This window comes from Balaenoptera musculus, chromosome 15 (assembly GCF_009873245.2).
Source record: "Balaenoptera musculus isolate JJ_BM4_2016_0621 chromosome 15, mBalMus1.pri.v3, whole genome shotgun sequence".
NCBI classification, from domain to species: domain Eukaryota; kingdom Metazoa; phylum Chordata; class Mammalia; order Artiodactyla; family Balaenopteridae; genus Balaenoptera; species Balaenoptera musculus.
In genome coordinates, this window is record NC_045799.1 from 1,758,964 (window position 1) to 1,785,813 (window position 26,850).

General features: G+C 50.1%; 1 protein-coding gene across 1 annotated transcript in view; it reads right to left on the reverse strand.

The window, feature by feature from the left end:
• The window catches only part of CDH4 (cadherin 4), a 566,254-nt gene that overhangs the window by 21,442 nt on the left and 517,962 nt on the right, over positions 1-26,850 (reverse strand). Inside the window, exon 9 of the mRNA XM_036824123.1 lies at positions 8,292-8,429. Coding sequence (XP_036680018.1) covers positions 8,292-8,429 — 138 coding nt within the window. The remainder of the gene's footprint in view (positions 1-8,291; positions 8,430-26,850) is intronic.

Below are 26,850 nucleotides of genomic sequence, written 5' to 3' on the forward strand. Positions count from 1 at the left end.
GCATGAGCTGATTTTGGAGATGAATCCCTTGTCAGTCGCTTCATTTGAAAATATTTTCTCCCATTCCATAGGTTGTCTTTTCATTTTCTTTATGGTTTCCTTTGCTACGCAAAAGCTCTTAAGTTTAATTAGGTCCCATGTGTTTATTTTTGTTTTTGTTTTCATTACTCTGGAAGATGGATCCAAAGATGTATTGCTGCGATATGTCAAAGGGTGTCCTCCCTGTGTTTACCTCTAGGAGTTTTATAGTATCCGGTCTTATGTTTAAGTCTTTAATCCATTTTGAATTTATTTTTTGTATGGTGTTAGAGAATGTTCTAATATCATTCTTTTACATGTAGCTGTACAGTTTCCCCAGCACTACTTATTGAAGAGACTGTCTTTTCTCCATTGTATATTCTTGCCTCCTTTGTCATAGATTGATAGGTGTGTGGGTTTATTTGTGGGCTTTCTATCCTGTTCTATTGATCTGTATTTCTGTTTTTGTGCAAGTACCATGCTGTTTTGATTACTGTAGCTTTGTAGTATAGTCTGAAGTCAGGGAGCCTGATTCCTCCAGCTCCGTTTTTCTTTCTCAAGATTGCTTTGGCTATTCGGGGTCTTCTGTGTTTTCATACAAATTTTAAAACTTTTTGTTCTAGTTCTGTGAAAAATACCATAGGTAATTTGATAGGGATTTCACTGAATCTGTAGATTACCTTAGGTAGTATAGTCATTTTGACAATATTGATTCTCCCAATCCAAGAACTTAGTATATGCTTCCATCTGTTTATGTCATCTTCAGTTTCTTTCATCAGCATCTTACAGTTTTCGGAGTACAGGTTTTTGTTTTTTTTTTCTCCTTAGGTAGGTTCATTCCTGGGTATTTTATTCTTTTTGATGCAACAGTAAATGGGATTGTTTCCTTAATTTCCCTTTCTGATCTTCTGTTGTTAGTGTATAGAAATGCAACAGATTTCTGTGTATTAATTTTGTATCCTGCAACTTTACCAAATTCACTGATGAGCTCTAGTAGTTTTCTGGTAGCATCTTCAGGATTCTCAATGTATAGTGTAATGTCATCTGAAAATGGTGACAGTTTTGCTTCTTCTTTTCCAATTTGGATCCCTTTTATTTCTTTTTCTTTTCCAATTGCTGTGGCTAGGACTTCCAAAACTATGTTGAATAAAAGTGGCGAGAGTGGACATCCTTGTCTTGTTCTTTTAAAATTTATTTATTTTTATTTTTGGCTGTGTTGGGTCTTTGTTGCTGTGTGCGGGCTTTCTCTAGTTGCAGCGAGCGGGGGCTACTCTTGCTGTGGTGCATGGGCTTCTCATTGCGGTGGCTTCTCTTGTTGCGGAGCACAGGCTCTAGGTGCACGGGCTTCAGTAGTTGTGGCATGTGGGCTCAGTAGTTGTGGCACATGGGCTTAGTTGTGGTGCATGGGCTTAGTTGCTCTGCAGCATATGGGATGTTCCCAGACCAGGGCTTGAACCCATGTCCCTCGCATTGGCAGGCGGATTCTTAACCACTGCGCCACCAGGGAAGTCCCCTTGTCTTGTTCTTGATCTTAGAGGAAATGCTTTCAGCTTTTTACCATTGAGTATGATGTTAGCTGTGGGTTTGTCATATATGGCCTTTATTATGTTGAGGTAGGTTCCCTCTATGCCTACTTTCTGGACAGTTTTTTTTTATTTATCATAAATGGGTGTTGAATTTTATCAAAAGTTTTTTCTGCATCTATTGAGATGATCATATGGTTTTATTCTTCAGTTTGTTAATGTGGTGTATCACACTGATTGATTTGCAGATATTGAAAAATCCTTGCATCCCTGGGATGGATCCCACTTGATCATGGTGTATGATCCTTTTAATGTACTGTTGGATTCAGTTTGCTAGTGGTTTGTTGAGGATTTCTGTGTCTGTGTTCATCAGTGATATTGGCCTGTAATTTTCTTTTTTTTTGAAGTATCTTTGTCTGGTTTTGGTATCAGAGTGATGGTGGCCTCACAGAATGAGTTTGGAAATGTTACTACTTCTGCAATTTTTTGGAATAGTTTCAGAAGGATAGGTGTTAACTCTTTTCTAAATGTTTGATAGAATTCACCTGTGAAACCATCTGGTCCTGGACTTTTGTTTGTTGGGAGTTTTTAAATCACAGATTCAATTTCAGTACTTGTAATTGGTCTTTTCATATTTTCTATTTCTTCCTGGTTCAGTTTTGGGAGATTGTACCTTTCTTGATGGGTCTTGCTAAAGTTTTATCAATTTTGTTTATCTTTTCAAAGCACCAGCTTTTACTTTAATTGATCTTTTTTTATGGTTTTCTTAGTCTCTATTTCATTTATTTCTGCTCTGATCTTTATGATTTCTTTCCTTCTACTAACTTTGGGTTTTGTTTGTTCTTCATTTTTAGTTGCTTTAATGTAAGGTTAGGTTGTTTGAGATTTTTCTTTTTTCCTGAGGTAAGCTTGTATCGCTATAAACTTTCCTCTTAGAACTGCTTTTGCTGTGTTCCATAGCTTTTGGATCATAGTGTTTTCGTTTTCATTTGTCTCTAGGTATTTTTTGATTTCCTCAGTGATCCACTGGTTGTTCACTAGCATATTGTGTAGCCTCCATGTGTTAGTGTTTTTTTGCAGTTTTTTTTTCTTGTAGTTGATTTCTAATCTCACAGTGTTGTGGTTGGAAAAGATGCTTGATATGATTTCAATTTTCCTAAATTTACTGAGGCTCACTTTGTGGCCCAGCACATGATCTATCCTGGAGAATATTCCGTGTGCACTTGAAAAGAATGTGTATTCTGCTGCTTTCAGATAGAATGCTCTATAGATATCAATTAAGTGCATCTGGTCTAATGTGTCATTTAAGGCTTGTGTTTCCTTATGGATTTTCTGGATGATCTGTCCATTGATGTAAGTGGGGCATTGAAGTCCCCCACTATTATTTGTTTACTGTCAACTTCTCCTTTTATATCTGTTAACAGTTGCCTTATATACTGAGGTGCCCCTGTGTTGGGTACATATATTTACAGTTGTTATATCTTCTTCTTGGATCGATCCCTTGATCATTATGTAGTGTCCTCCTTTGTCTCTTGTAGTAGTCTTTATTTTAAAGTCTATTTTATGCGATACGAGTATTGCTACTCCAGCTTTCTTTTGATTTCCATTTGCATGGAATATCTTTTTCCATCCCCTCACTTTCAGTCTGTATGTGTTTCTAGGTCTGAAGTGGGTCTCTTGCAGACAACATATATACGGGTCTTATTTTTGTATCCATTCAGCCAGTTCACGTCTTTTGGTTGGAGCATTTAAGCCGTTTACATTTAAGGTAATTACTGATATGTATGTTCTTATTGGCATTTTGTTAATTGTTTTGTATTTGTTTTTGTAGGTCTTTTTTCTTCCTTTCCTCTTTTGTTCTCTCTTCTTATGATTTGATGACTATCTTTAGTGTTGTGTTTGGATTCCTTTTTCTTTTTTGTGTGTATATTTATTATAGATTTTTGGTTTGTGGTTACCATGAGGTTTTGATATAGCAGTCTATAAAATATATGATTGTTTTAAGTTGCTGATCTCTTAATTTCAGACACATTTCCAGTATCCTGCATTTGTACTCTCCTCTTCTCATGATTGCTGGTGTTGATATCATTCTTGTGTGTGGATGATTTCCTACCTTTACTGTATGTTTGCCTTTACTGGTGAGCTTTCCCATTTCATCATTTTCGTGTTTCTAGTTGTGGCCTTTTCTTTTCCACTTAGAGAAGTTCCTTTATTGTCTGTTGTAAAGCTGGTTTGGTGGTGCTAAATTCTTTTAGCTTTTGCTTGTCTATAAAGCTTTTGATTTCTCCATCAAATCTGAATGAGAGCCTTGCTAGGTATTCTTGGTTGTAGGTTTTTTCCTTTCATCACTTTAAATATATCCTGCCACTCCCTTCTGGCCTGCATAGTCTCTGCTGAAAAAAATCAGCTGATAATCGTTTTCTTTTTTTAAAAATAAATTTATTTATTTTATTTATTTATTTTTGGCTGCATTGGGTCTTCGTTGCTGCGAGTGGGCTTTCTCTAGTTGCAGCGAGTTGGGGCTACTCTTCGTTGTGGTGGCTTCTCTTGTTGCGGAGCACAGGCTCTAGGCACGCAGGCTTCAGTAGCTGTGGCATGCAGGCTCAGTAGTTGTGGCTCGCAGGCTCTAGAGCGCAGGCTCAGTGGTTGTGGCACATGGGCTTAGTTGCTCCGTGGCATGTGGGATCTTCCCGGACCAGGGCTCGAACCCGTGTCCCCTGCACTGGCAGGCAGATTCTCAACCACTGCGCCACCAGGGAAGCCCTCAGCTGATAATCTTATGAGGATTCCTTTGTATGTTATTTGTTGCTTTTAATATTTTCTCTTTGTCTTTAATTTTTGTCAGTTTGATTTCTATGTATCTTGGCATGTTCCTCTTGGGTTTATCCTGTATTGGACACTCGGTGCTTCCTAGACTTGGGTGACTGTTTCCCTTCCCATGTTAGGGAAATTTTCAGCTATTATCTCTTCAACTATTTTCTCAGGCTCTCTCTCTCTCTTTTCTCCTTCTGGGACCCCTATAATGCAAATGTTGGTGCATTGAATGTTGTCCCAGAGGTCTCTTAAACTGTCCTTCTTTCTTTTCATTCTTTTTTCTTTATCCTGTTCCACAGCAGTGATTTCCCCCATTCTGTCTTCCAGCTCACTTATCCATTCTTCTGCCTTATTTAGTCTGCTATGGATTCCTTCTAGTGTATTTTTCATTTCAGTTATTATATTCTTCAACTCTGGTTGTTCTTTATATTTTCTCATTCTTTGTTAAAAATTTCTTGTATCTTCTCACTCTGTGCATCCTGGATCATCTTTACGATCATTACTCTGAAGTCTTTCTCTGGTAGATTGCCTATCTCCACTTCACTTAGTTGTTCTTCTGGGGTTTTATCTTGTTCCTTCGTCTGGGATATATTCCTCTGCCATCTCATTTTGTCTAACTTTCTGTGATTGCAGTTTCCATTCCGCAGGCTGCAGGGTTGTGTTTCCTCTTGCTTCTGGTGTCTGCCCCCTGGTGGGTGAGGTTGGTCTAAGGGGCTTGTGCAGGCTTCCTGGTGGGAGGGACTGGTGCCTGCCCACTGAGGGGTGGAGCTGGGTCTTGTCCCTCTGGTGGGCAGGGCCGTGTCAAGGGGTGTGTCTAGGGGTGGCTGCGGCTCAGGAAGTCTTTAGGCAGCCTGTCTGCTGGTGGGTGAGGCTGAGTTCCTGCCCTGCTGGTTGCTTGGCCTGAGGCATCCCGGTGCTGGAGCCTGTAGGCTGTTGGGTGGGGCCAGGTCTTGGTGCTGGTGAGATGTCTGCCTCCTCGACAGTTCACATAGCTGAACATTCCCCGACATCGCCACCAACAGTGTCCGCATCCCCAGGGAGAGCCACAGCCACATCCCGCCTCCCCAGGAGACCCATCAAGAGCAGCAGGTAGGTCCAGCCCAGTGTCCTATGAAGTCACCGCCCTTGCCCTGGGGACCCAGTACCTGTGATACGTTGTGTGCATCCTCCAAGAGTGGGGTCTCTGCTTCCCTGTGGAGCTGTGGAGTCCAGTGGAGCTCCTGCAGTCAAGCCCTGTTGGCTTTCAAAACCAAATGCTCTGGGGACTCCTCTTGATGCCAGACCCCCAGGCTGGGGAGCCTGAGTTGGGGCTCAGAACTCTCACTCCTGTGGGTGAACTTCTGTGATATAATTATTCTCCAGTTTGTGAAATGCCCACCCAGGGGGTATGGGATTTGATAATATTCTGAGTGTGCCCCTCCTACCATCTTGTTGTGGTTTCTTCTTTATATCCTTGGATGTAGAATATCTTTTTTGGCTGGGTCCAGTCTTTTATATTTTTAAAAATTTATTTATTTATTTTATTTTTGGCTGCGTTGGGTCTTCATTGCTGCGCGTGGGCTTTCTCTAGTTGTGGCGAGCGGGGGCTACTCTTCGTTGTGGTGCACAGGCTTCTCACTGCGGTGGCTTCTTGTTGTGGAGCATGGGCTCCAGGCGCATGGGCTTCAGTAGTTGTGGCACACGGGCTTAGTTGCTCCGCGACATGTGGGATCTTCCCGGACCAGGGCTCAAACCTGTGTCCCCTGCATTGGCAGGCGATTCTTAAGCACTGCACCACCAGGGAAGCCCCCGTCTTTCTTTTTTATTGATGACTGTTCAGCAATTAGTTAGTTGTGATTTTGGTGCTTTTGTGTTAGGAGGTGAGCTCAAGGCCTTCTACTCCACCATCTTGTCTTCTCTCTGTGAGACTATTCTTTTCCCTGTTTCTATTCTTGCAACTTTTCTGTGAGCTTGAAATTATTTCTAAACACATGTTGAAAAAAATTCCAAGGCTGTTCGGAATCTGTGGATATGGAAAGGTCTTCAAGACATATCATAAGCGGAAAAACCAAAAACAACGCAAGGGTCAGAGTGAAAACACAAGGGGCTCCTCCTCAAAGTAAGTCATTTTATACCTTTTAAGGTGCTGTACTGTGTGTGTGAATTACCTAACCAAATACTCAAGTTAATTTTTAAAAAAGAGATAGATAATGATTAAGTGAAGCCAGGTGAGGCAATGAAAACTTGTTCCTAAAAGTTCCAAAGGATCCAAGCTGAGAACAGAAAGAACCCAGATGGGCGGGGCCCTATCTGACTGAACTGATACAACAACAAAGAAGGATCCCAGAGGCCTTATGCCACCGGGTGGGAGGCTCCAGGGAATCATGTGTTCCGTGTGACTCCGTTTATATGACGTCCTAGAACAGGTAAAGCTCACCTTGGACGATGGGCCTGGGTTGCTGCTGGCCGGGGGGGAAGGTTTCACTCAAGATTTGTGCCTCATACTGTAGGCACGTCAGACCTCAGTGCAACGAACAAGGAGCTGCTCTCCTCACGTCCAGACTCCCCGGGACGCTGCTCCTGAGCCCCTCCTGCCACTGCCCACGGGCCTTGGAGAGCAAACAGAATGGAAGCCATCCCACCCGAAGCAGGGGGCAGAGGCCTGAGCTGCTCCCTCTGTGGGGCGATCTGCCATCTGCCCACCAGATGGCGCTGTGCCCTCATGGCTGAGGCTGCCCTCCTCTGGCTTGGTCCAGCCGGACACAGAGCCTAGGACTCTGAGATGCCTCATTGCAGGGATGTGGGGACTCACTCCAGAATTTGGAGCCTGTGGGGGGGTGGGGAAGCAGGATGAGGGCACTCGGGGACGCTGTGGTGGGCTCCCTGCGAGGGGCTCTGGCCTGCGAGATGCCTTCACGGCAAGCTGACCCACCCACTGGGAGAATGAGGGGTCTCCTCTCTGTCCCCCCCTCTGCCAGTGGGCTGAGTGGCTCTGGACGAGTGACTCAGCCCCTCTGAGCCTCAGCACCCTCCTCCAGAACTGGGTCCCGAGCCTCATGGGGCCGGTGGGGACCAGAGGTCGACCAGGAAGCCCAGGCTGCTGCCTGGTGGAGCGGGGGAGCTCCACAGCCTGGCCTGCGTTCCAGTTCTTCTGTTACTGTTATTGCTGTTATCTCTCATCCACTTGGTGCCGCGGGGGTGAGACCCTGGGGGGAGGGGGCGGCCTCCGCCTCCCAGCACTGCCCTGGGAGTCCTCGCTGACCCTCCCCTCTGCCCATCTGGCCCCTGCATCTGCCACATTTCTGGATGGGCACCCGCAGGGGGGGTGTATGTTCCCATACTGTCAGCAGCTCCACCCCGGGGGGCGTGGCCCAAAAGACGCAGCTCCTTTGGAATCCAGAGGAACCAGGAGCCCGTGACTCGTGGCTCTGTGATCCCTCGGCTCTGCCGCGAGGGCGTTCCTGTGGTCATTTGGGCTCTGGGCAGCCTGGCACGTGGCCTGGTCACAGCCCGCTGGCCGTGCCCGGAGGGGCAGGACGTACAACGTGTCCCCCACGCCCCGCTGCCCCCCTGCTGATGGTGGGCCGTGGAGGGCCAGCCACGGTCCTACCGCAGGGACCTGCCCTGTCCCCAGGCGTCCCCCAGACAGTCCTGCCTGGCACACAGCCACGCACACCCCCCACACTGGCTGGCCCTGGAGCCCAAACACCGCTGGTCAACTCCTCCGGATTCAGGAGGAGCGTCCAACTCACGCTGTCCTGGGAGCCTGTCCAGGTGTCAGCCAGTGCTCAGTATCGGGCCTGCAGACACCTGGAGCTCCTCTCCCGCTCAGCCCCCCCGCTGCTCGGGGCCTTTGCTAACAGCCCGTCTGTCTGTCAAGCTCCTTCCATCAGGTGGCGGCAGAGAGAGAAGTAACCCGAACGCCCGGGAACTGCCCCCGAGGGGACGCGCACTCACCGTGCTGGCAGTGAACTCTGGCGGGTTGTCGTTCACGTCCGTCACCGTGATGATGGCTGTGGCCGTGTTGGAGAGGCCATAGTTCAGGTTTCCTTCCATGTCTGTGGCTTGAACAATGACTGTGTACTGCTGAACTTTCTAGAAAGGGATGAGGGGAAGGAACAGAGCGTCAGTTTGGGTTTAGTTTACAGGCTGTTTATACTTTCATTAAAGAAATATATTCCCCGGGTGGACTCAGCTGGGCCACCTTCCTGCCCGGGGGTGCTGGCCGCAGGGCGCTCGGCAGGTGACCTGGCAGAAGAAAGTTCTCACTTGCGGTGGGTGGTGAAGTCTCTGCCTTCATCTCAGTGCCTGGCTTCCACGGGTGTAGATCGAGGTAGAAAGAAGGAAAAGGGGGCCTGGACCACACAGCACGGCTGTGCTGGGTTTGCCAGACCAGGGGCGGACAGTGTGCAGAGAGGGGCGACCCCCAGACGTGTGTCTGCGGGGACCTCATTTCTTTAGCATCCTCAGTGTCAAGTTCAGCCTCAGTCCAGAAATTCAAACAGGAGAAGGGAAGTCAAGCCCTCTCCCCTCTCTCTGCAGGTACACAGACGCCAGCACACTCTGTGTCTGAACACAGTCTGGAAGGAGTGGTTAGCGTTTGGATGCAGGTGTGAATTTAAAAGGCAAATGATGCTTGATGGGGACGGTGAGTTTCACTGGGCACTGAAGGGGCCTCCCAGCCCTTCTCCACCCAGGCCTCACCCGGACCCACTGGTGCAGCAACCCCAGGCCAGCAGAGGGGGCCTTGCCACACCCCTGTTCTGAGCAGAGGCCGCAGGTGTTTCCACTATGACAGGTGAGGACGAGCCTGGCGGGCAGCTCTCTGCTGGGACCACAGCCCACCTCTCACTGGCACCATTAGGGAGGGAGGGTTCTGGGGTCCAGGGCAGAAAGGGACCTTCTGAAATGCCTCCAAGGAATGAACGATCCCAAGTCCTGCTCCCCTAAGAGGTTCAGGGAAGAGCCCACTTCTCAGCCCCATGATAAAGGGAAATGTGCTCAGGATCCCTAGGGGGCTCTGGAAGGAATTATAAACAGCAGACGGTCACAAACTGCCACTCTCTTTCCCTCCCTCCCAGCCTCCCTCCATCCACTCATCCACTCCTCCATCCATCCATGAGTCCCTCCATCTCTCTCTCTCCTTCCCAGGCCCACAGCCCATGTGGGAAAGCAGGACAGCCGCATGTAAATCAATGAAATTAGAACACTCCCTCTCACACCATACACATAAATAAATAAACTCAAAATGGCTTAAAGACTTAGACATGACACCATAAAACTCCTAGAAGAGAACATAGGCAAACCATTCTCTGACATAAATCGTAGCAATGTTTTCTTAGGTCAGTCTCCCCAGGCAATAGAAATAAAAGCAAAAATAAACAAACGTTAGCTTTTGCACAGCAAAGGAAACGATAAACAAAATGAAAAGACAACCTACAGACTGCGAGCAAATATTTGCAAATGATGCGACCGACAAGGGCTTAATCTCCAAAATATACAAACAGCTCACAACTCAATAACAAAAAACCAAACAACCCAATCAAAAAATGTGCAGAAGACCTAAATAGACATTTCTCCAAAGAAGACATATAAATGGCCAAGAGGCACGTGAAAAGATGCTCAACATCGCTAATTATTAGAGAAATGCAAATCAAAATTACAAAGAGATACCACCTCACAGCAGTCAGAATGGCCAGCATCAAAAAGTCTACAAAAGGGCTTCCCTGGTGGCGCAGTGGTTGAGAATCTGCCTGCCAATGCAGGGGACACGGGTTCGAGCCCTGGTCTGGGAAGATCCCACATGCCACGGAGCAACTGGGCCCGTGAGCCACAACTACTGAGCCTGCGCATCTGGAGCCTGTGCTCCGCAACAAGAGAGGCCGCGATAGTGAGAGGCCCGCGCACCGCAATGAAGAGTGGCCCCCACTTGCCACAACTAGAGAAAGCCCTCACACAGAAATAAAGACCCAACACAGCCAAAAAAAAAAAAAAAAAAAAAGTCTACAAACAATAAATGCTGGAGAGGGTGTGGAGAAAAGGGAACCCTCCTACACTGTTGGTGAGAATGTAAATTGGTACAACCAATGGAGAACAGTATGGAGGTTCCTTAAAAAAACTAAAAATAGAGTTACTGTATGATCCTGCAGTCCCACTCCTGAGCATATACCCGGAGAAAACCATAACCCGAAAAGATACATGCACCCCAATGTTCACAGCAGCACTGGATACAATAGCCAAGACATGGAAGCAACTTAAATGTCCATGGACAGATGAATGGATAAAGAAGATGTGGTACATATATACATGGAATACTACTTAGCCATAAAAAAGAATGAAATAATACCATTTACAGCAACATGGATGGGCCTAGAGGTGATCATACTAAGTGAAGTCAGAGAAGGACAAATACCATATGATATCACTTATATGTGGAATCTTTAAAAAAAGGTACAAATGAACTTATTTACAAAACAGAAACAGACTCACAGACACAGAAAACAAACTTACCAAAGGGGAAAGGGAGGGGAGGGATATATTAGGAGTTTGGGATTAACAGATTCACACTACTGTATATAAAACAGATAATCAACAAGTTCCTACTGTATGGCATGGGGAATTATATTTGATATCCTGTAATAAACCATAATGGGAAAGAATATGAAAAAGAATATATGGCTTTATATATGTATAACTGAATCACTTTGCTGCACACCTCAAACTAACACAACGCTGTAAATCAACTGTACTTCAATAAAAAAAACAAGACGTTTGGTGGCCCTGGGCTCTGACATCAGGCATCACAGACCAGGTACCTCCCGGACAGGCCTCATGGTGATGCCACAAACTTCTCAGGGAATGAGGGCTGGGGAAACCAGGGAGGCTTCCAGGAGGTGGTGGGCTGTTCTGCCCAGAGGTGGCAGGATGAGTGAGGGCTGAGTGGAGGGTGTGGACCAGAGCTGGGAGGTGGCTCGGGGGGCTCACGCTGTCTCCCACCCAGACGGATGCCCGGCCTCCACCTCTGTCAGCACCGCAGCCCGCATGCCCAGGGCCGGCGTGCAGCTGGGGGGTGGCGGTGCTAACTCTGCCCATCCCCCCCCCCGCCGCCCTGGCTCTTATTCCAAGAGGCCTCCCCCGGGAGTGAGCCTCTCAGAGGAGCAGGAAACAGCTCCTTGGCACATGGCTGGGGCGTCCCTTCAAGGGATTAAGTATCTGGAGGAGGAGAGTGAGGAGAGCACGTCGGGGCCTCTGAACAGGCTCCTAGGTAAGGGGCGAGAGGGGAGGGGCCCCAGTGCCGTGCTGGGCCCAGTGTCCCCACCTGGGAGATGGGGCAGGGCCACGTGCCTGAAATAGCGAGCGGGAAAGCAGTTCCAAGGCCAGGACAGTCACTGCTCTTCCCCCCTCACCTGCTCTGACACCGGCCAGACCCTGGGGACCCACCTCGTGCTGGGCCCCTGTTCCCGCTGCCAAGAACCGGCTGTGACGGTGCCTCCAGGGGACCCCCTCCCCCGCCGCAGAATGGATCTGCCCTCCTCACAGCCCCACAGTCCTTGGGATCAACCCCTCTGACAGCCACTCAACAAACATGGGCCTGACTCTCCGGGGAGATGGAGAGCACCCCGAGGGCGGCCTCACACTCAGGCTGGGCCCCTGGAAGCCCAGCCTGGAGCCGGTACACAGAATGCACTCAGTCCGTGCTCGTTACACGAACTGAGCGCACGTCTAAACAGCTGATGTTGTTTTTTTTTGTGAACGTGGTTAGAACCTGCACCCAAGGAGACATGAAAAAATCAAAGAAATAGCTTACAATTGCTTGGGCGCTGTGTCATACTTTGAAAGTTTTCTCACAAAAGATTAATAACTCTTGCCTCCTTCCCTTCCTCCTCTCTCCCTCATCCATCTACCTACCCAACTCCTCATCCATCCATCCTTCATCCATCCATCCATCCTTCACCCATCCATCCATCCATCCTTCATCCATCCATCCATCCTTCATCCATCCATCCGTCCCTCCTTCATCTATAGGGACCCCTCCCTCTGTTAGGTGCATCACAACCACCCAGTGAGGTGGCTAAGGTCCTCTCAGCCGTTCACGAGATAAACGACCTCAGGGAGCGGGGAGAGGCTTCCCCTGGAGGTGCCATGAGAGCCAGTTCTTGAAAGGAGAGTGCGGCGCTCACTAGAGAGGGAAGCGGGGACAGGCACGATGTGGGTCCCCAGGGTCGGGGTGGTGTTGGGGCAGGTGAGGGGGGAGAAGCACGGGGACTGTCCCGGGCTAGGAAGGGCTTTCCTGCTCACTCTTTCGGTGATGTGGCCCTGCCCCGTCTCACAGGTGGGGACGCCGAGTCTCATGATGTCCCCAGTGGCACACAGCAAACCAGAGGCTGCTGGAGTGGCCGCTGGGATTCCTGACGCGGGTCGGCGCCTCTGTGATGGATGAATGCAGACGGCTCCGTGTTGCCCAGGCAGCGACGTCGGCCAAGATGCTAGTAGGCCTCTTTCTGAATGCGGCACAGAAGGTCCCCAAGGGCGTGGCAGCGCCCTCCTTAACCCGCTTCCCCCCGACAGCTGCACGGTCAGGGTCCACCTCCATGTGTGTGGACCGGTGCACGCTCATAAGTCCATCGGGCCCTTGACCTCAGGACCTCGCTCAGGGCAGGGGTCCCTCCTTCGCGACTTCTTTGCCTCCGGACCCCAGCAGGGAATAAGCGCCCCTCCCTCTTGCCCATCAAAGGCGGCTGGTCATCTCTGGTCACTGCTGCCTCAGCTGGGACATGGTGGCGACAGGCTGGGGACAGTACCAGTGCCAGGGTGGGTAGACCGACAAGCCAAACCCGAACCTCAGGTCCCCGTGTGCCCTCGGCGAGGGTCCCGCCCAGAGCATCCCGGATCCAGCTAGGCCTGAAGGCGCCCTCTGTGTTCAATTACACGAGCCACTTACTCCGCTTTTTTGTTTGATCCAGTTGGAGCCGGTTTCTGTCCTCTGCCACAGAAGGGGGTCTGACTGTCCCGCCTGTTACTGCCATTCTTTTTGTGAGGGACCTTATCACAGGAAGAACAGTGGGACGACCGGGGACCTAATGCATGAGGAGAACAGGATTCTGCTGATGTTTTCCCAGCACACTGTCCCCGACCCTCTGGGGCACCGACGGGGCCTGAGGGCAGACTTGGGGCCCGACGGTCGTGGCCTCAGTCAGGGTGCCGTGGTGAGGGCTCCGCCATCTGGCCTCGCCAGAGTCACCCCCACAGTGCAGACAGACACCGTGCCCTCCGTCCAGTTCTGTCTTAGATCATCCCGTACAGCTAAGGCTTCCTTGCACTTCAATAACCACGTTTAGAAGCGGTTTATGCCGCTGCTGTAAATGGCAAACGAGCGTCACCTGCCACAAATAGAAATCAGTCCTGAACACGACTGTGTATTTTTAAAGGTCCATCTGTGAATGTCCAGGCCCAGTGCACGAAGCACATGGGGGGACCCAGGCCGACGGAGCCAGGAGACGCCCCCCGCAGTGGTTGCCCGTCACCTCTCGCCATGTGGAGAGACACGCAGGCTGAGGGGCCCGCCCCACCCCCGGCTGATGGGCTAACACGGAGCGGGTCCCAGGGCTCCTGTGCTAAAACCCGCCCTGGCTCTCTCCCTGGGCGGAAGCAGAGGCCTACAGGCCGCCGGTCCCGGGGCAGGCGGGGCCCGCTGGCCTCACGCTCTCCTCCACCACCATCCACGGGGCCTCCTTGCTGCTCCTCAGAGCCACGGTGCCCTCCAGGCCGGCGCCCTCCAGCCCAGCGCCCTCCAGGCCGGTGCCCTCCAGGCCGGCGCAGGGCTGTTCCGCCTGCCCCAGCACTCTGCTCGCTCCCACCAGCAAGGCCTTCCCTGCCTCCCCGAATAGAATACAAACGCTGCCCCGCGCCTGCTCCCCCTGCCCGCCACCCGCTCTCCTGAGACTCTGCTTTTCCTCTCGGCGTCAGCGTGACCGCCCTCCGCCTGCTCCTGCCCCACGAGTCCAGGACGTGACGCTCAGTGCTGTCTCTCCGGCGTCTAGGACACGCCTGCACGCTGTCCGGGGGAGGCGGGGACGATGCCGCCCTCCCTGGGTGCTGGCGGTGACTGTCTGTGGGCACGGCTCGGCGAGGCCAGGGGCACAGCTGGACAGGTCTGCCCCAGGGCAGCCGGGCACAGGACGGGGGTGGGCGTCGGGGACGCCCCTTGGGCTGACCCACACCACAGGTCTGGCGGCAGAGATGTTTCCAGAGATCCTAGAATACAGACCACAGCAGGCGGAATGGGGGAGTGGGCTCCTGGGGGTCAGTGTTGAATGGAGACCACCTCGGGGCTGGCTGACCTTGCAGGGCTGAGGCATCCAGAGTCCCACCGCGGGGCACGCACAGGCTCTGCCAGCCCCGACGTGGAAGGCTCCGGCCAGCCTGGGGGGTTCTGGAGGTGGGAACTGGGGATGCAGAGCAGGAGGGAGCCGGCTGGGTCTCCCATCTGACCACAAATTCACCTTTGCCACCCCGGCCCTGCTTTGTGCGGGCTGTCACGGGGAAGAAAACACACATGATCGTAGCTCAGGCGCCCACTGTCCGGCGCGGGCAGCTTCCCCCTAAACGGGTCACGCATGGGCCACGGCGGGCGGGCCTGAGACGGACGGCGCTTGGCTGCTGGGGCCTCGGCCGCCCACCTGTGTTCCCACCCTGGTCTCGGCGGCCAGCAGGGATCACAGAGGTTATTCTTTTGGGGCAATAAAGACAAACCCAAATCTAAGTGCCATCAGGAGCCTCAGAACATGGAAATAGGGCCTCTGTACATAAAGTGAAGGTAAGGATCGAGACGGGACCACTGGGTTAGGGCGGCCCCAATCCAGTGACAGGTGTCCTGGTGAGAGGAGATGAGGGCAGAGGACACAGGGAGGAGGTGGCCACTCGAGATGGGGGCAGAGACTGGAGTGGCCACAAACGAAGGATGCTGGCAGAAGCACAGGAGGTGTTCCACGACCCTTCAGGAGGAACCAGCACGGCCTGTGTTTGGGAGCTCTGGCCTCCAGAGCGGGGAGAGCATGCGATTCTGTTGTCTGACGGCGCCCAGCGTGTGGTCACCCGGGAACTGCATGATGGCCTCAGGCTGCCCCTTCCCAGGCCGCTGGACGCATCTGAGATACCCCCTTCCCCGTGCTGGCCTTGCTCCAAGCACATGGTGAGACCCCACTTGGAGAGGCTTCCCCTGAGACCCCGTGGCCTCACCGTCTGGGCTCTGTGCCCATCTCACCGCCCGGCGGGAAGGAGGCAGGCCCAGGGCTGGAGGGCTGGGAGGAGGGACGTCACCCCAACCTCGCCTCTGGGACCAGCCGACACTGCACGGGGCCGAGCAGGAAACAGGAGGATTCATGCCCACGGCAAAGGGAGGGGCTTAACCAGAGAAGAGGAAGAAAAGTGTCGCCGTTGTCACGTGACTGACTGCAGCCAGAAGTCACTCGGTCTTTCTTGTCTCCTTAATCATAGAATCACAGCCTCTACACGGGGCCGTTATGGGCTGCTGCCCTCAGAAGACACTGGAGAGAAACATGGGGACATATGCAGGTGTGTGTTATGCATGTGTGTATGCATGTGCATGTTTGTGTACTAGTGCACATATGTGTATGTGATAGGCACACGTATACAAGTATGCACACATGTGTATGTATGTATCCATGTGTGCACGCACATGTGTATGTGCCTGTGAACGTGTGCACATGTGTGTGCCTGAGTGCGTGTTGGACAACCACCACTAGAGGGCGGGCCGGTCCTGCTTTGCGGAGCAGGGTGGGGGGTCCTTCCTGGCCATGGCGGAGGCCGGAAGAAAATCCAGCAAGAAGGAAGAAACAGGGGCTGGGACCCAGCAGAACCCAGTGCCTCCCCGTGGACGGGGCCTCTGAGATCCAGGCCAGCTCAGCCTGGGCACCGGACTGGGCATCACGGGAGCACTGGGGGGACGCGTGTCCAGGCTCCGCTGTGGCTTTTGTTTCAGAAAGTATACTTTTCAGACTTAATAACGGTCACTGTTTTCTCTTTCACCAAACCCCGTTGTGGAGGGGTATCTAGAGGCCGGGAGCGGGTGGGCAGGGCCCACACACACACCCGGGAAGCATCCCTGGACACAGACACACTCACATCTTAGCGGCAGGGTCTAGCATGGTTAAGAGTTTTGGCACAGAAATGAAGACCCAACACAGCCAAAAATAAATAATAAATAAATTAAAAAAAAAAAAGAGTTTTGATATTTTCATTTAAAAAGCCTTCCTAGATGGCAGAGTAAAAGGACATGCCCTCACTCCCTCTTGCGAGAACACCAGAATCACAACTAACTGCTGAACAGTCATTGACAGGAAGACACTGGAACTCACCAGAAGAGATACCCCACATCCAAAGACAAAGGAGAAGCCACAATGAGAAGGTAGGAGGGGCGCAATCACAGTAAAATCAAATCCCATAACCGCTGGGTGGATGACTCACAAACTGGAGAACATTTACACCACAGAAGTCCACCCACTGGAGTGAAGGTTCTGAGCCCCACGTCAGGCTTCCCAACCTGGGGGTCCAGCAGTGGGAGGAGGAATTCCTAGAGAATCAGACTTTGAAGGTTAGCGGGATTTGATTGCAGGACTTCAACAAGACTAGGGGAAACAGAGACTCCACTCTTGGAGGGCACACACAAAGTAGTGTGCGCAGTGGGACCCAGGGGAAGGAGCAGTGACCCCATAGGAGATTGAACCAGACCTACATGCTAGTGTTGGAGGGTTTCCTGCAGAGGCAGGGGGTGGCTGTGGCTCACTGTGGGGACAAGGACACTGGCAGCAGAAGTTCTGGGAAGTAATCCTTCGCGTGAGCCCTCCCAGAGTCCGCCATTAGCCCCACCAAAGAGCAGGGTAGGCTCCAGTGCTGGGGCACCTCAGGCCAAACAACCAACAGGGAGGGAACCCAGCCCCACCCATCAGCAGTCAAGCGGATTAAAGTTTTACTGAGCTCTGCCAACCAGAGCAACAGTCAGCTCTACCCACCACCAGTCCCTCCCATCAGGAAGCTTGCACAAGCCTCTTAGATAGCCTCATCGACCAGAGGGCAGACAGCAGAAGCAAGAAAAACTACAATCCTGCAGCCTGTGGAACAAAAAGCACATTCACAGAAAGACAGACAAGATGAAAAGGCAGAGGGCTATGTACCAGATGAAGGAACAAGAGAAAACCCCAGAAAAACAACTAAATGAAGTGGAGATAGGCAACCTTCCAGAAAAAGAATTCAGAATAATGATAGTGAAGATGGTCCAGGACCTCGGAAAAAGAATGGAGGCAATGATCGAGAAGATGCAAGAAATGTTTAACAAAGATCTAGAAGAATTAAAGAACAAACAAACAGAGATGAACAATACAATAACTGAAATGAAAACTACACTAGAAGGAATCAATAGCAGAATAACTGAGGCAGAATAACGGATAAGTGACCTGGAAGACAGAAAGGTGGAATTCACTGCTGTGGAACAGAATAAAGGAAAAAGAATGAAAAGAAATGAAGACAGCCTAAGAGACCTCTGGGACAACATTAAATGCAACAACATTCGCATTATAGGGGATCCCAGAAGGAGAAGAGAGAGAGAGAGAAAGGACCCGAGAAAATATTTGAAGAGATTATAGTCGAAAACTTCCCTAACATGGGAAAGGAAATAGCCACCCAAGTTCAGGAAGTGCGGAGAGTCCCATACAGGATAAACCCAGGGAGAAACGTGCCGAGACACAAAGTAATCAAATTGGCAAAAATTAAAGACAAAGAAAAATTACTAAAAGCAGCAAGGGAAAAACAACAAATAACATACAAGGGAACTCCCATAAGGTTAACAGCTGATTTCTCAGCAGAAACTCTACAAGCCAGAAAGGAGTGGCATGATATACTTAAAGTGATGAAAGGGAAGAACCTACAAACAAGATTACTCTACCCGGCAAGTATCTCATTCAGATTCGATGGAGAAATCAAAAGCTTTACAGACAAGCAAAAGCTAAGAGAATTCAGCACCACCAAACCAGCTCTACAACAAATGCTAAAGGAACTTCTCTAAGTGGGAAACACAAGAGAAGAAAAGGACCTACAAAAACAAACCCAAAACAGTTAAGAAAATGGTAATAGGAACATCATATCGATAATTACCTTAAACGTGAATGGATTAAATGATCCAACCAAAAGACACAGGCTTGCTGAATGGATACAAAAACAAGACCCTTATATATGCTGTTTACAAGACACCCACTTCAGACCTAGGGACACATACAGACTGAAAGTGAGGGGATGGAAAAAGCTATTCCATGCAAATGGAAACCAAAAGAAAGCTGGAGTAGCAATACTCATATCAGATAAAATAGACTTTAAAATAAAGAATGTTACAAGAGATAAGGAAGGACACTACATAATGATCAAGGGATCAATCCAAGAAGAAGATATAACGATTATAAATATATATGCACCCAACACAGCAGCACCTCAATACATAAGGCAACTGCTAACAGCTATAAAAGAGGAAGTCGACAGTAACACAATAATAGTGGGGGACTTCAACACCTCACTTACACCAATGGACAGATCATCCAAACAGAAAATTAATAAGGAAACACAAGCTTTAAATGACACAATAGACCAGATAGATTTAATTGATATTTATAGGACATGCCATCCAAAAACTGTAGATTACACTTTCTTCTCAAGTGCGCACAGAACATTCTACAGGATAGATCACACCTTGGGTCACAAATCAAGCCTCAGTAAATTTAAGAAAATTGAAATCATATCAAGCATCTTTTCTGACCACAACGCTATGAGATTAGAACTCAATTACAGGGAAAATAACGTAAGAAACACAAACACCTGGAAACTAAACAATACGTTACTAAATAACCAAGAGATCATTGAAGAAATCAAAGAGGAAATCAAAAAATACCTTGAGACAAATGACAATGAAAACATGACGATCCAAAACCTATGGGATGCAGCAAAAGCAGTTCTAAGAGGGAAGTTTATAGCTATACAAGCCTACCTAAAGAAACAAGAAAAATCTCAAATAAACAATCTAACCTTACAACTAAAGGAACTAGAGAAAGAAGAACAAACAAAATCCAAAGTTAGCAGAAGGAAAGAAATCATAAAGATCAGAGCAGAAATAAATGAAATAGAAACAAGAAAACAAGAGCAAAGATCAATAAAACTAAAAGCTGGTTCTCTGAGAAGATAAACAAAATTGATAAACCATTAGCCTGACTCATCAAGAAAAAGAGGGAGAGGACTCAAATCAATAAAATTAGAAATGAAAAAGGAAAAGTTACAACAGATGCCGCAGAAATACAAAGCATCCTAAGAGACTACTACAAGCAACTCTATACCAATAAACTGGACAACCTGGAAGAAATGGACAAATTCTTAGAAAGGTATAACCTTCCAAGACTGAAACAGGAAGAAATAGAAAATATGAACAATCACAAGTAATGAAATTGAAACTGTGATTAAAAATCTTCCAACAAACAAAAGTCCAGGACCAGATGGCCTCACAGGTGAATTCTATCAAACATTTAGAGAAGAGCTAACACCCATCCTTCTCAAACTCTTCCAAAAATTGCAGAGGCAGGAACACTCCCAAACTCATTCTATGAGGCCACCATCACCCTGATACCAAAACCAGACAAAGATACTACAAAAAAAGCAAATTACAGACCAATATCATTCATGAATATAGATGTAAAAATCCTCAACAAAATACTAGCAAACAGAATCCAACAACACATTAAAAGGATCATACACCATGATCAAGTGGGATTTATCCCAGGGATGCAAGGATTCTTCAGTATATGCAAATCAATCAATGTGATACACCATATTAACAAATTGAAGAATAAAAACCATATGATCATCTCAATAGATGCAGAAAAAGCTTTTGACAAAATTCAACACCAATTTATGATAAAAACTCTATAGAAAGTGGGCATAGAGGGAACCTACCTCAACATAGTATAGGCCATATACAGCAAACCCGCAGCAAACATCATTCTCAATGGTGAAAAACTGAAAACATTTCCTCTAAGATCAGGAACAAGACAAGGATGTCCACTCTCACCATTATTATTCAACATAGTTTTGGAAGTCCTAGCCACGGCAATCAGAGGAGAAAAAGAAATAAAAAGAATACAAATTGGAAAAGAAGAAGTAAACCTGTCACTGTTTGCAGATGACATGATACTATACACAGAAAATCCTAAAGATGCCACCAGAAAACTACTAGAGCTAATCAATGAATTTGGTAAAAGTTGCAGGATACAAAATTAATGCACAGAAATCTCTTGCATTCCTATACACTAATGATGAAAAATCTGAAAGAGAAATTAAGGAAACACTCCCATTTACCATTGCAAAAAAAGAATAAAATACCTAGGAATAAACCTACCTAGGGAGACAAAAGACCTGTACGCAGAATACTATAAGACACTGATGAAAGAAATTAAAGGTGATACCAAGATATGGAAAGATATACCATGTTCTTGGATTGGAAGAATCAATATTGTGAAAATGACTATACTACCCAAAGCATTCTACAGATTCAATGCAATCCCTAACAAATTACTAATGGCATTTTTTACAGAACTAGAACAAAAAATCTTAAAATTTGTATGGAAACACAAAAGACCCCGAATAGCCAAAGCAGTCTTGAAGGAAAAAAACAGAGCTGGAGGAATCAGACTCCCTGACTTCAGACTCTACTACAAAGCTACAGTTATCAAGGCAATATGGTACTGGCACAAAAAACAGAAATATAGATCAACGGAACAAGATAGAAAGCCCAGAGATAAACCCATGCACCTATGGTCAACTAATCTACGACAAAGGAGGCAAGGATATACAATGGAGAAAAGACAGTCTCTTCAATAAGTGGTGCTGGGAAAACTGGACAGCTACATGTAAAAGAATGAAAGTAGAACACTTCCTAACACCATACACAAAAATAAACTCAAAATGGATTAAAGACCTAAGTGTAAGACCGGACACTATAATACTCTTAGAGGAAAACATAGGAAGAACACTCTTTGACATAAATCACAGCAAGATCTTTTTTGATCTGCCTCCTGGAGTAATGGAAATAAGAACAAAAATAAACAAATGGGACCTAATGAAACTTAAAAGCTTTTGCACAGCAAAGGAAACCATAAACAAGACGAAAAGACAACCCTCAGAATGGGAGAAAATATTTGCAAACGAATCAACGGACAAAGGATTAATCTCCAAAAATATATAAACAGCTTATGCAGCTCAATATTAAAAAAACAAACCCAATCCAAAAATGGGCAGAAGACCTAAATAGACATTTCTCCAAAGACGACATACGGATGGCCAAGAAGCACATGAAAAGCTTCTCAGCATCACTAATTACTAGAGAAATGCAAATCAAAACTACAATGAGGTATTACCTCACACCAGTTAGAATGGGCATCATCAGAAAATCTACAAACAACAAATGCTGGAGAGGGTGTGGAGAACAGGGAACCCTTCTGCACTGTTGGTGGGAATGTAAATTGATACAGCCACTGTGGAGAACAGTATGGAGGTTCCTTAAAAAGCTAAAAATAGAACTACCATATGGCCCAGCAATCCCACTGCTGGGCATATACCCTGAGAAAACCATAATTCCAAAAGACACGTGCACCCCAATGTTCACTGCAGCAGCACTATTTACAATAGCCAGGTCATGGAAGCAACCTAAATGCCTACTGACAGACAAATGAATAAAGAAGATGTGGTACATATATACAGTGGAATATTACTCAACCATAAAAAGGAACGCAATTGGGTCATTTGTAGCGACGTGGATCAATCTAGAGACTGTCATACAGATTGAAGTAAGTCAGAAAGAGAAAAACAAATATCGTATATTAACGCATATATGTGGAACCTAAAACAATGGTACAGATAAACTGGTTTGCAAGGCAGAAATAGAGACAGAGATGTAGAGAACAAACGTATGGACACCAAGGGGGGAAAGTGGTGCGCTGGGGTGGTGGTGGTGGGATGAAATGGGAGATTGGGATTGACATATATACACTAATATGTATAAAATGGATAACTAATGAGAACCTGCTGTATAAAAAAATAAATAAAATTCAAAATAAAAAGAATCAATATGAGATGGTGGTAACGTAGAAATAGATAAGCAGAACAACAATGAAAGGAAACATAAATGGCATCTTGAACTTCCTTTCAGAATCTTAAAATGCACCTCTAAAAATAGGTATTTTATACATAAATCCTTAGTTTATGTCATGTTTAATGTCCATGAAAGCTCAAAAATTAAATATCAAAAAATAAATAAATAAAAAGCCTTCCTCCGGGCCTTGTTCCTTGGCCTTACCGTGCATTTCACGGTTTACGCGAGGCCAGGTGAGGGAGCCCTGCGGGAGCCGACTGCCTGGGGCTGTTTCTGGTGCTGCTCCAGCGCCGCCGCTGGTGACTCCACAGACCACACTCAGCATCCACCCCGACCTCTGACCAGCCCTGGGGAGTAGGGGCGTCACACCCTCCCCACTCTGCAGGTGACCACACTGAGTCTTCGGGGGGCCAGGTGGCTCCCTCAGGGTCTGGGGCTGGTGAGCCGTGTGCCTGGGGCCTGGCGGTTGGAGGCTGGATCCCAGCAACCGGCTTCCTGGGACTAAGAGACGACCCTGGGCCCAGGCTCTGGACCAGCCAGCGTTCCTCCTCCACCTCTGCTCTCCCTATCGACACGCCCACCCCAGTGGAGCGGGAAGGAGGTGGGTGGGTGGGTGGGCGGCCCGTTGAAGGATGGTTGGCGACAGCCGCTTGCCACCCGTGGGTGTACCGAGCAGGTGCCCCCGCCGGCCAGCCTGGGCCGCTGCCCAACAGTACCCCCTGCTCCTGCCGGGTGCAGATCCCCTGGAGCCGGGCAGCAGTGGTGCCGCAGTGAGTTCATTAAAACGCGATTTGCCGTTTTCAAGTTCAAGAGGAGGGAAGAAAACCGCAAGTGGGTGTCCCTGGGGTTTTCACTCACCTCCCCGTAGCTCAGCATTTAAATTTTGCAGAACATCCATCAATAATGCATCTGGCAGGCCTGCCCTAGAAAAGCATCAAAGATTCCCGCGCCCTGCGCGCTCTCAGCCCCCTCCACGCGGGGCCGCCAGGACACGCAGCCAGCGCTGCAGCTTGGACCCCACCGTCCCCGCTGCTCCCGGGGCGGGGTCAGCCTGTCCCCGGTGCCGAGGGTCACTGCTGGGAGACAGAGCACACCAAGGGCCGGGCCTTCTGCCTGTGTCTGGTTCTCCTGTGCTCAGTCCTCGAGTGTCCGTTCAGGGCCCGAGAACGTGACTGGGGACCCACGAGATGGGCCCTGGGGGAGGAGGAGCCCCAAGACTGATGACCTGTTCACTCAAGCGCATCGAGACTTATCCCAAAAGGCGTGGCTGGGGAAAACTGGCTGCGGATCCTGGGAAGTTACATGTTATGACCTCAAGTCCACGGCTAGGCGTGCACCCGAGAGAACAGGAACAGGCGTTCAGGCAGGTGCTGTACCTGTGTTCACAGCAGCACCTGTCACAGGGGAAGCAGCCCAAACATCCACCAACAGACGAGGGGATGAGCAAAACGTGGCCCGTCTGTACGGCGGAATATGACGCAGCCGGAAAAAGGAGTGACGCGCTGACCCCGGCTACAACGCGGATGAACCTCGAAAACGTGGTGCCCAACAGAAGCGGCCAGACCTGCAAAGGCCCACAGGTTGTGGCAAAACGTCCAGAGCACGCCACTCCCTCAGGAGGGCAGGTTAGAGGCGGCCGCGTGGAAACGCCCTGGAACAGACGGCGGTGGAGGGTGCACGGCGCTGCGAAGGTGCCAAACGCCACCGAACTGCGTGTGTGAACAGGGTGCACTTCGTGGCAGCCGAATGACACCTCCAGGTGCCGGCACTACTGCCTCGTGGGGCCCCCGGGGACCTGCAGCCCACAGCCCACCCTGGTGCGGCTCACCCAGCTGGTGGGGGCCAGTCCTGCTGTGTCCGTCTGTCTCCTCCTCTTTCCTTTTTCTCTCTCCTCCTCCCTCCCTCTCCCTCCGCTGGACACAGAGAGGTGCTGCACTGCCAGGAATGACCGCTGAGGATCTCATGAGTCTGGAAATCTGGGGAGAAGGTGAGTGTGGAGTGGCCTCGGGGGTGAACGGCGGGGACACAGGAGGTCCTGTCCGGTCCAGGGACATGAGGCCACCTCGGTTTCTCCTCCTCAGGGCCCCTGCGGACCACCGACTCCAGGTCACAGACACACACACCTGCACTGGGCGGGGAGGGGCCGCCGCGGCCGCTCACACACACCTCGCACTTGGCCGTGGAGGGGCCGTGCCGCTGGGTCTGCGAGCCCAGGATCCGTGGGCCTGGCCGCTGGGCCCGTGTGTGTGTTGGGGGGGCGTCCTGCGCACTGCAGGGTACGGAGCAGCATCCCTGGGGCCCACCCGCCCGATGCCAGAAGCACCCCCCCCCCCCCCCGTCACAGCTGTGACAACCCAAACTGTCCCCAGACATGGCCAATGTCCCTGGGGGGAAATCGCCCTGATTGAGAACCACAGCTCTAGGGGAGGAAATAGCCGATAAATAAGCAAAACATGTCACATCAGATGGTGACAAAGGCTGTGCAGAAAACTAAGGAGGAGAAAAGAAGCAGAGGATGGTGGGGCGTTAGCTTACACAGGGTGACCAGGCGGGCGTCCCTGCCAAGGGGACGCTAGGTTAGCCAGCCGTTGGGTATCTGGGGGAGGGATGCTGTGGGCAGAGGGAAGGCAGTGCAAAGGCCCTGGGGCAGGGGCTCACTGTGGCCAGGAGGCGGCCAGTGAGCGGGGAAGGGGGCGCTGGCGGGCGGAGAGGGAGCAGGAGCCACGTGGACTCCACGCTGGGGAGATGGGAAGGCACAGGGGGGTTTGAGAAGGCAGCGATGACCAGATCTGCCTGTGGACACGATCGCCTGGCTGCTGACTGAGGACAGACTGCAGGGCGGGGGCGGGGCTGGGAGACCGCCTGGGCGGGTGCCATCCTGGTCTAAGCAGGAGGCGACGGCAACTTTGGCCCAGTGCCAGGGTGCGGGTGAGATGTAAAAAAGGAAAAAACAGGGTACCTTGATGGGCCAGCCAGGTGAGTTTGCGGACAGACTCGGCGGGGAGGGGCTCCTGGCCCCTGAGGGGTGTGGGGAAGCAGGCTGCGTGCCGGGTCCTACACGTGTCGTCGGCAGCGTGAACACGTAGGGACGCCCTTCCCTTCTGCCAGGAAGTACACGTGCTCCCTTTCCTTGAGACGCACGGCCCTTCTCCCTCTTTCGTTCCCACTCTTCATTGTGGCTTTTAAGAGAAGCAGGAGCTAGCCTGGGGCCTGGAGTCTGGAGCCGACAGGAGGATGGACGGGGGGCACTGCCAGGCATAGGCCAGCCTCTTGCTGCCTCGGGGAAAGCCAGCCTGGCATCCAGAGCCTCTGAACGTTAATCCAGAAATTGGGATTTGTATACAAAAGTCTGCTTAAATGTTGGCCAAGTTTAAACAACAACAACAACAAAAAGACAATAAGAAAACACATCCTGGGGCTGAATCTGTCTCTAGGCTGCTGGTTTGAGACCCTGTATCTGGCCGACAAGAACAAGCCAAGGGCACGGGTGAAATCCCTGCTCCTGCTTCGTAAGGAACCGGCCACCACGGTATCGCCCAGGAGTGGCTCTGGGGCCACGTGGTGTCCGCCGTTGCATCAGGAAAGCAGCCACGTGTGTAAATGAGTGGGCATGGCTGTGTGCAAATAAAACTTTATGTACAAAAACAGCTGCTCAGATGTGGCCGACCCCCAGCCAGCACTGCTCTGACCTGTGCCCTCCTCGGGAGCCAGGAGGGGTCAGACTCCTGTGCTGGGACCCCCGTGTCCAGAACCCTCACACCCCTCAGCTCCTGCCCACTTCAGGGGTCAGAGTTCATGCCGTCTGCGCTTGTTGTCACCTTTGGCTGCGCTGTTCCCACTCGGCACGCCCTCACCTTCCTCCTGCACAGCTGCCTGAGCCCTACTCTACCTGCACCAGGTGTGGTCCCCCCCCGCCCCGGTTGACATCGTGCAAACGTACAGTAAGAGAGTGGCCTCCCTGGGCCCCTGCCCTTCAGCCAGGCCTCCGAGGAAGAGGCAGAGGAGGGGGATGCAAAGGGGCAAGAAAGCAGCGAGGGCTTCCTGGAGAAGGTGGGCAGGTTTGGCTGGGGTTGGGGAGAAGCAGGGGCAAGGTGGGTGATGGCCGGGTGGTCCGGCCAGAGCTCCCATCCCAAGGTCTGACCACCATCCCGCCATCCATGGGGGGCAGCCCCCAGCTGCTCTCACGGGAGGCCCAGCCCTGGACCTGCCTCCATAGCCCCTCTGCAGCCTGGAGCCATGAGCCCCTGGGGACAGCGCCAGGCCTGCTTCCCCACCACAGACGCCACATCTCTGAGCTGATGCTCGAGGACAGGTGCA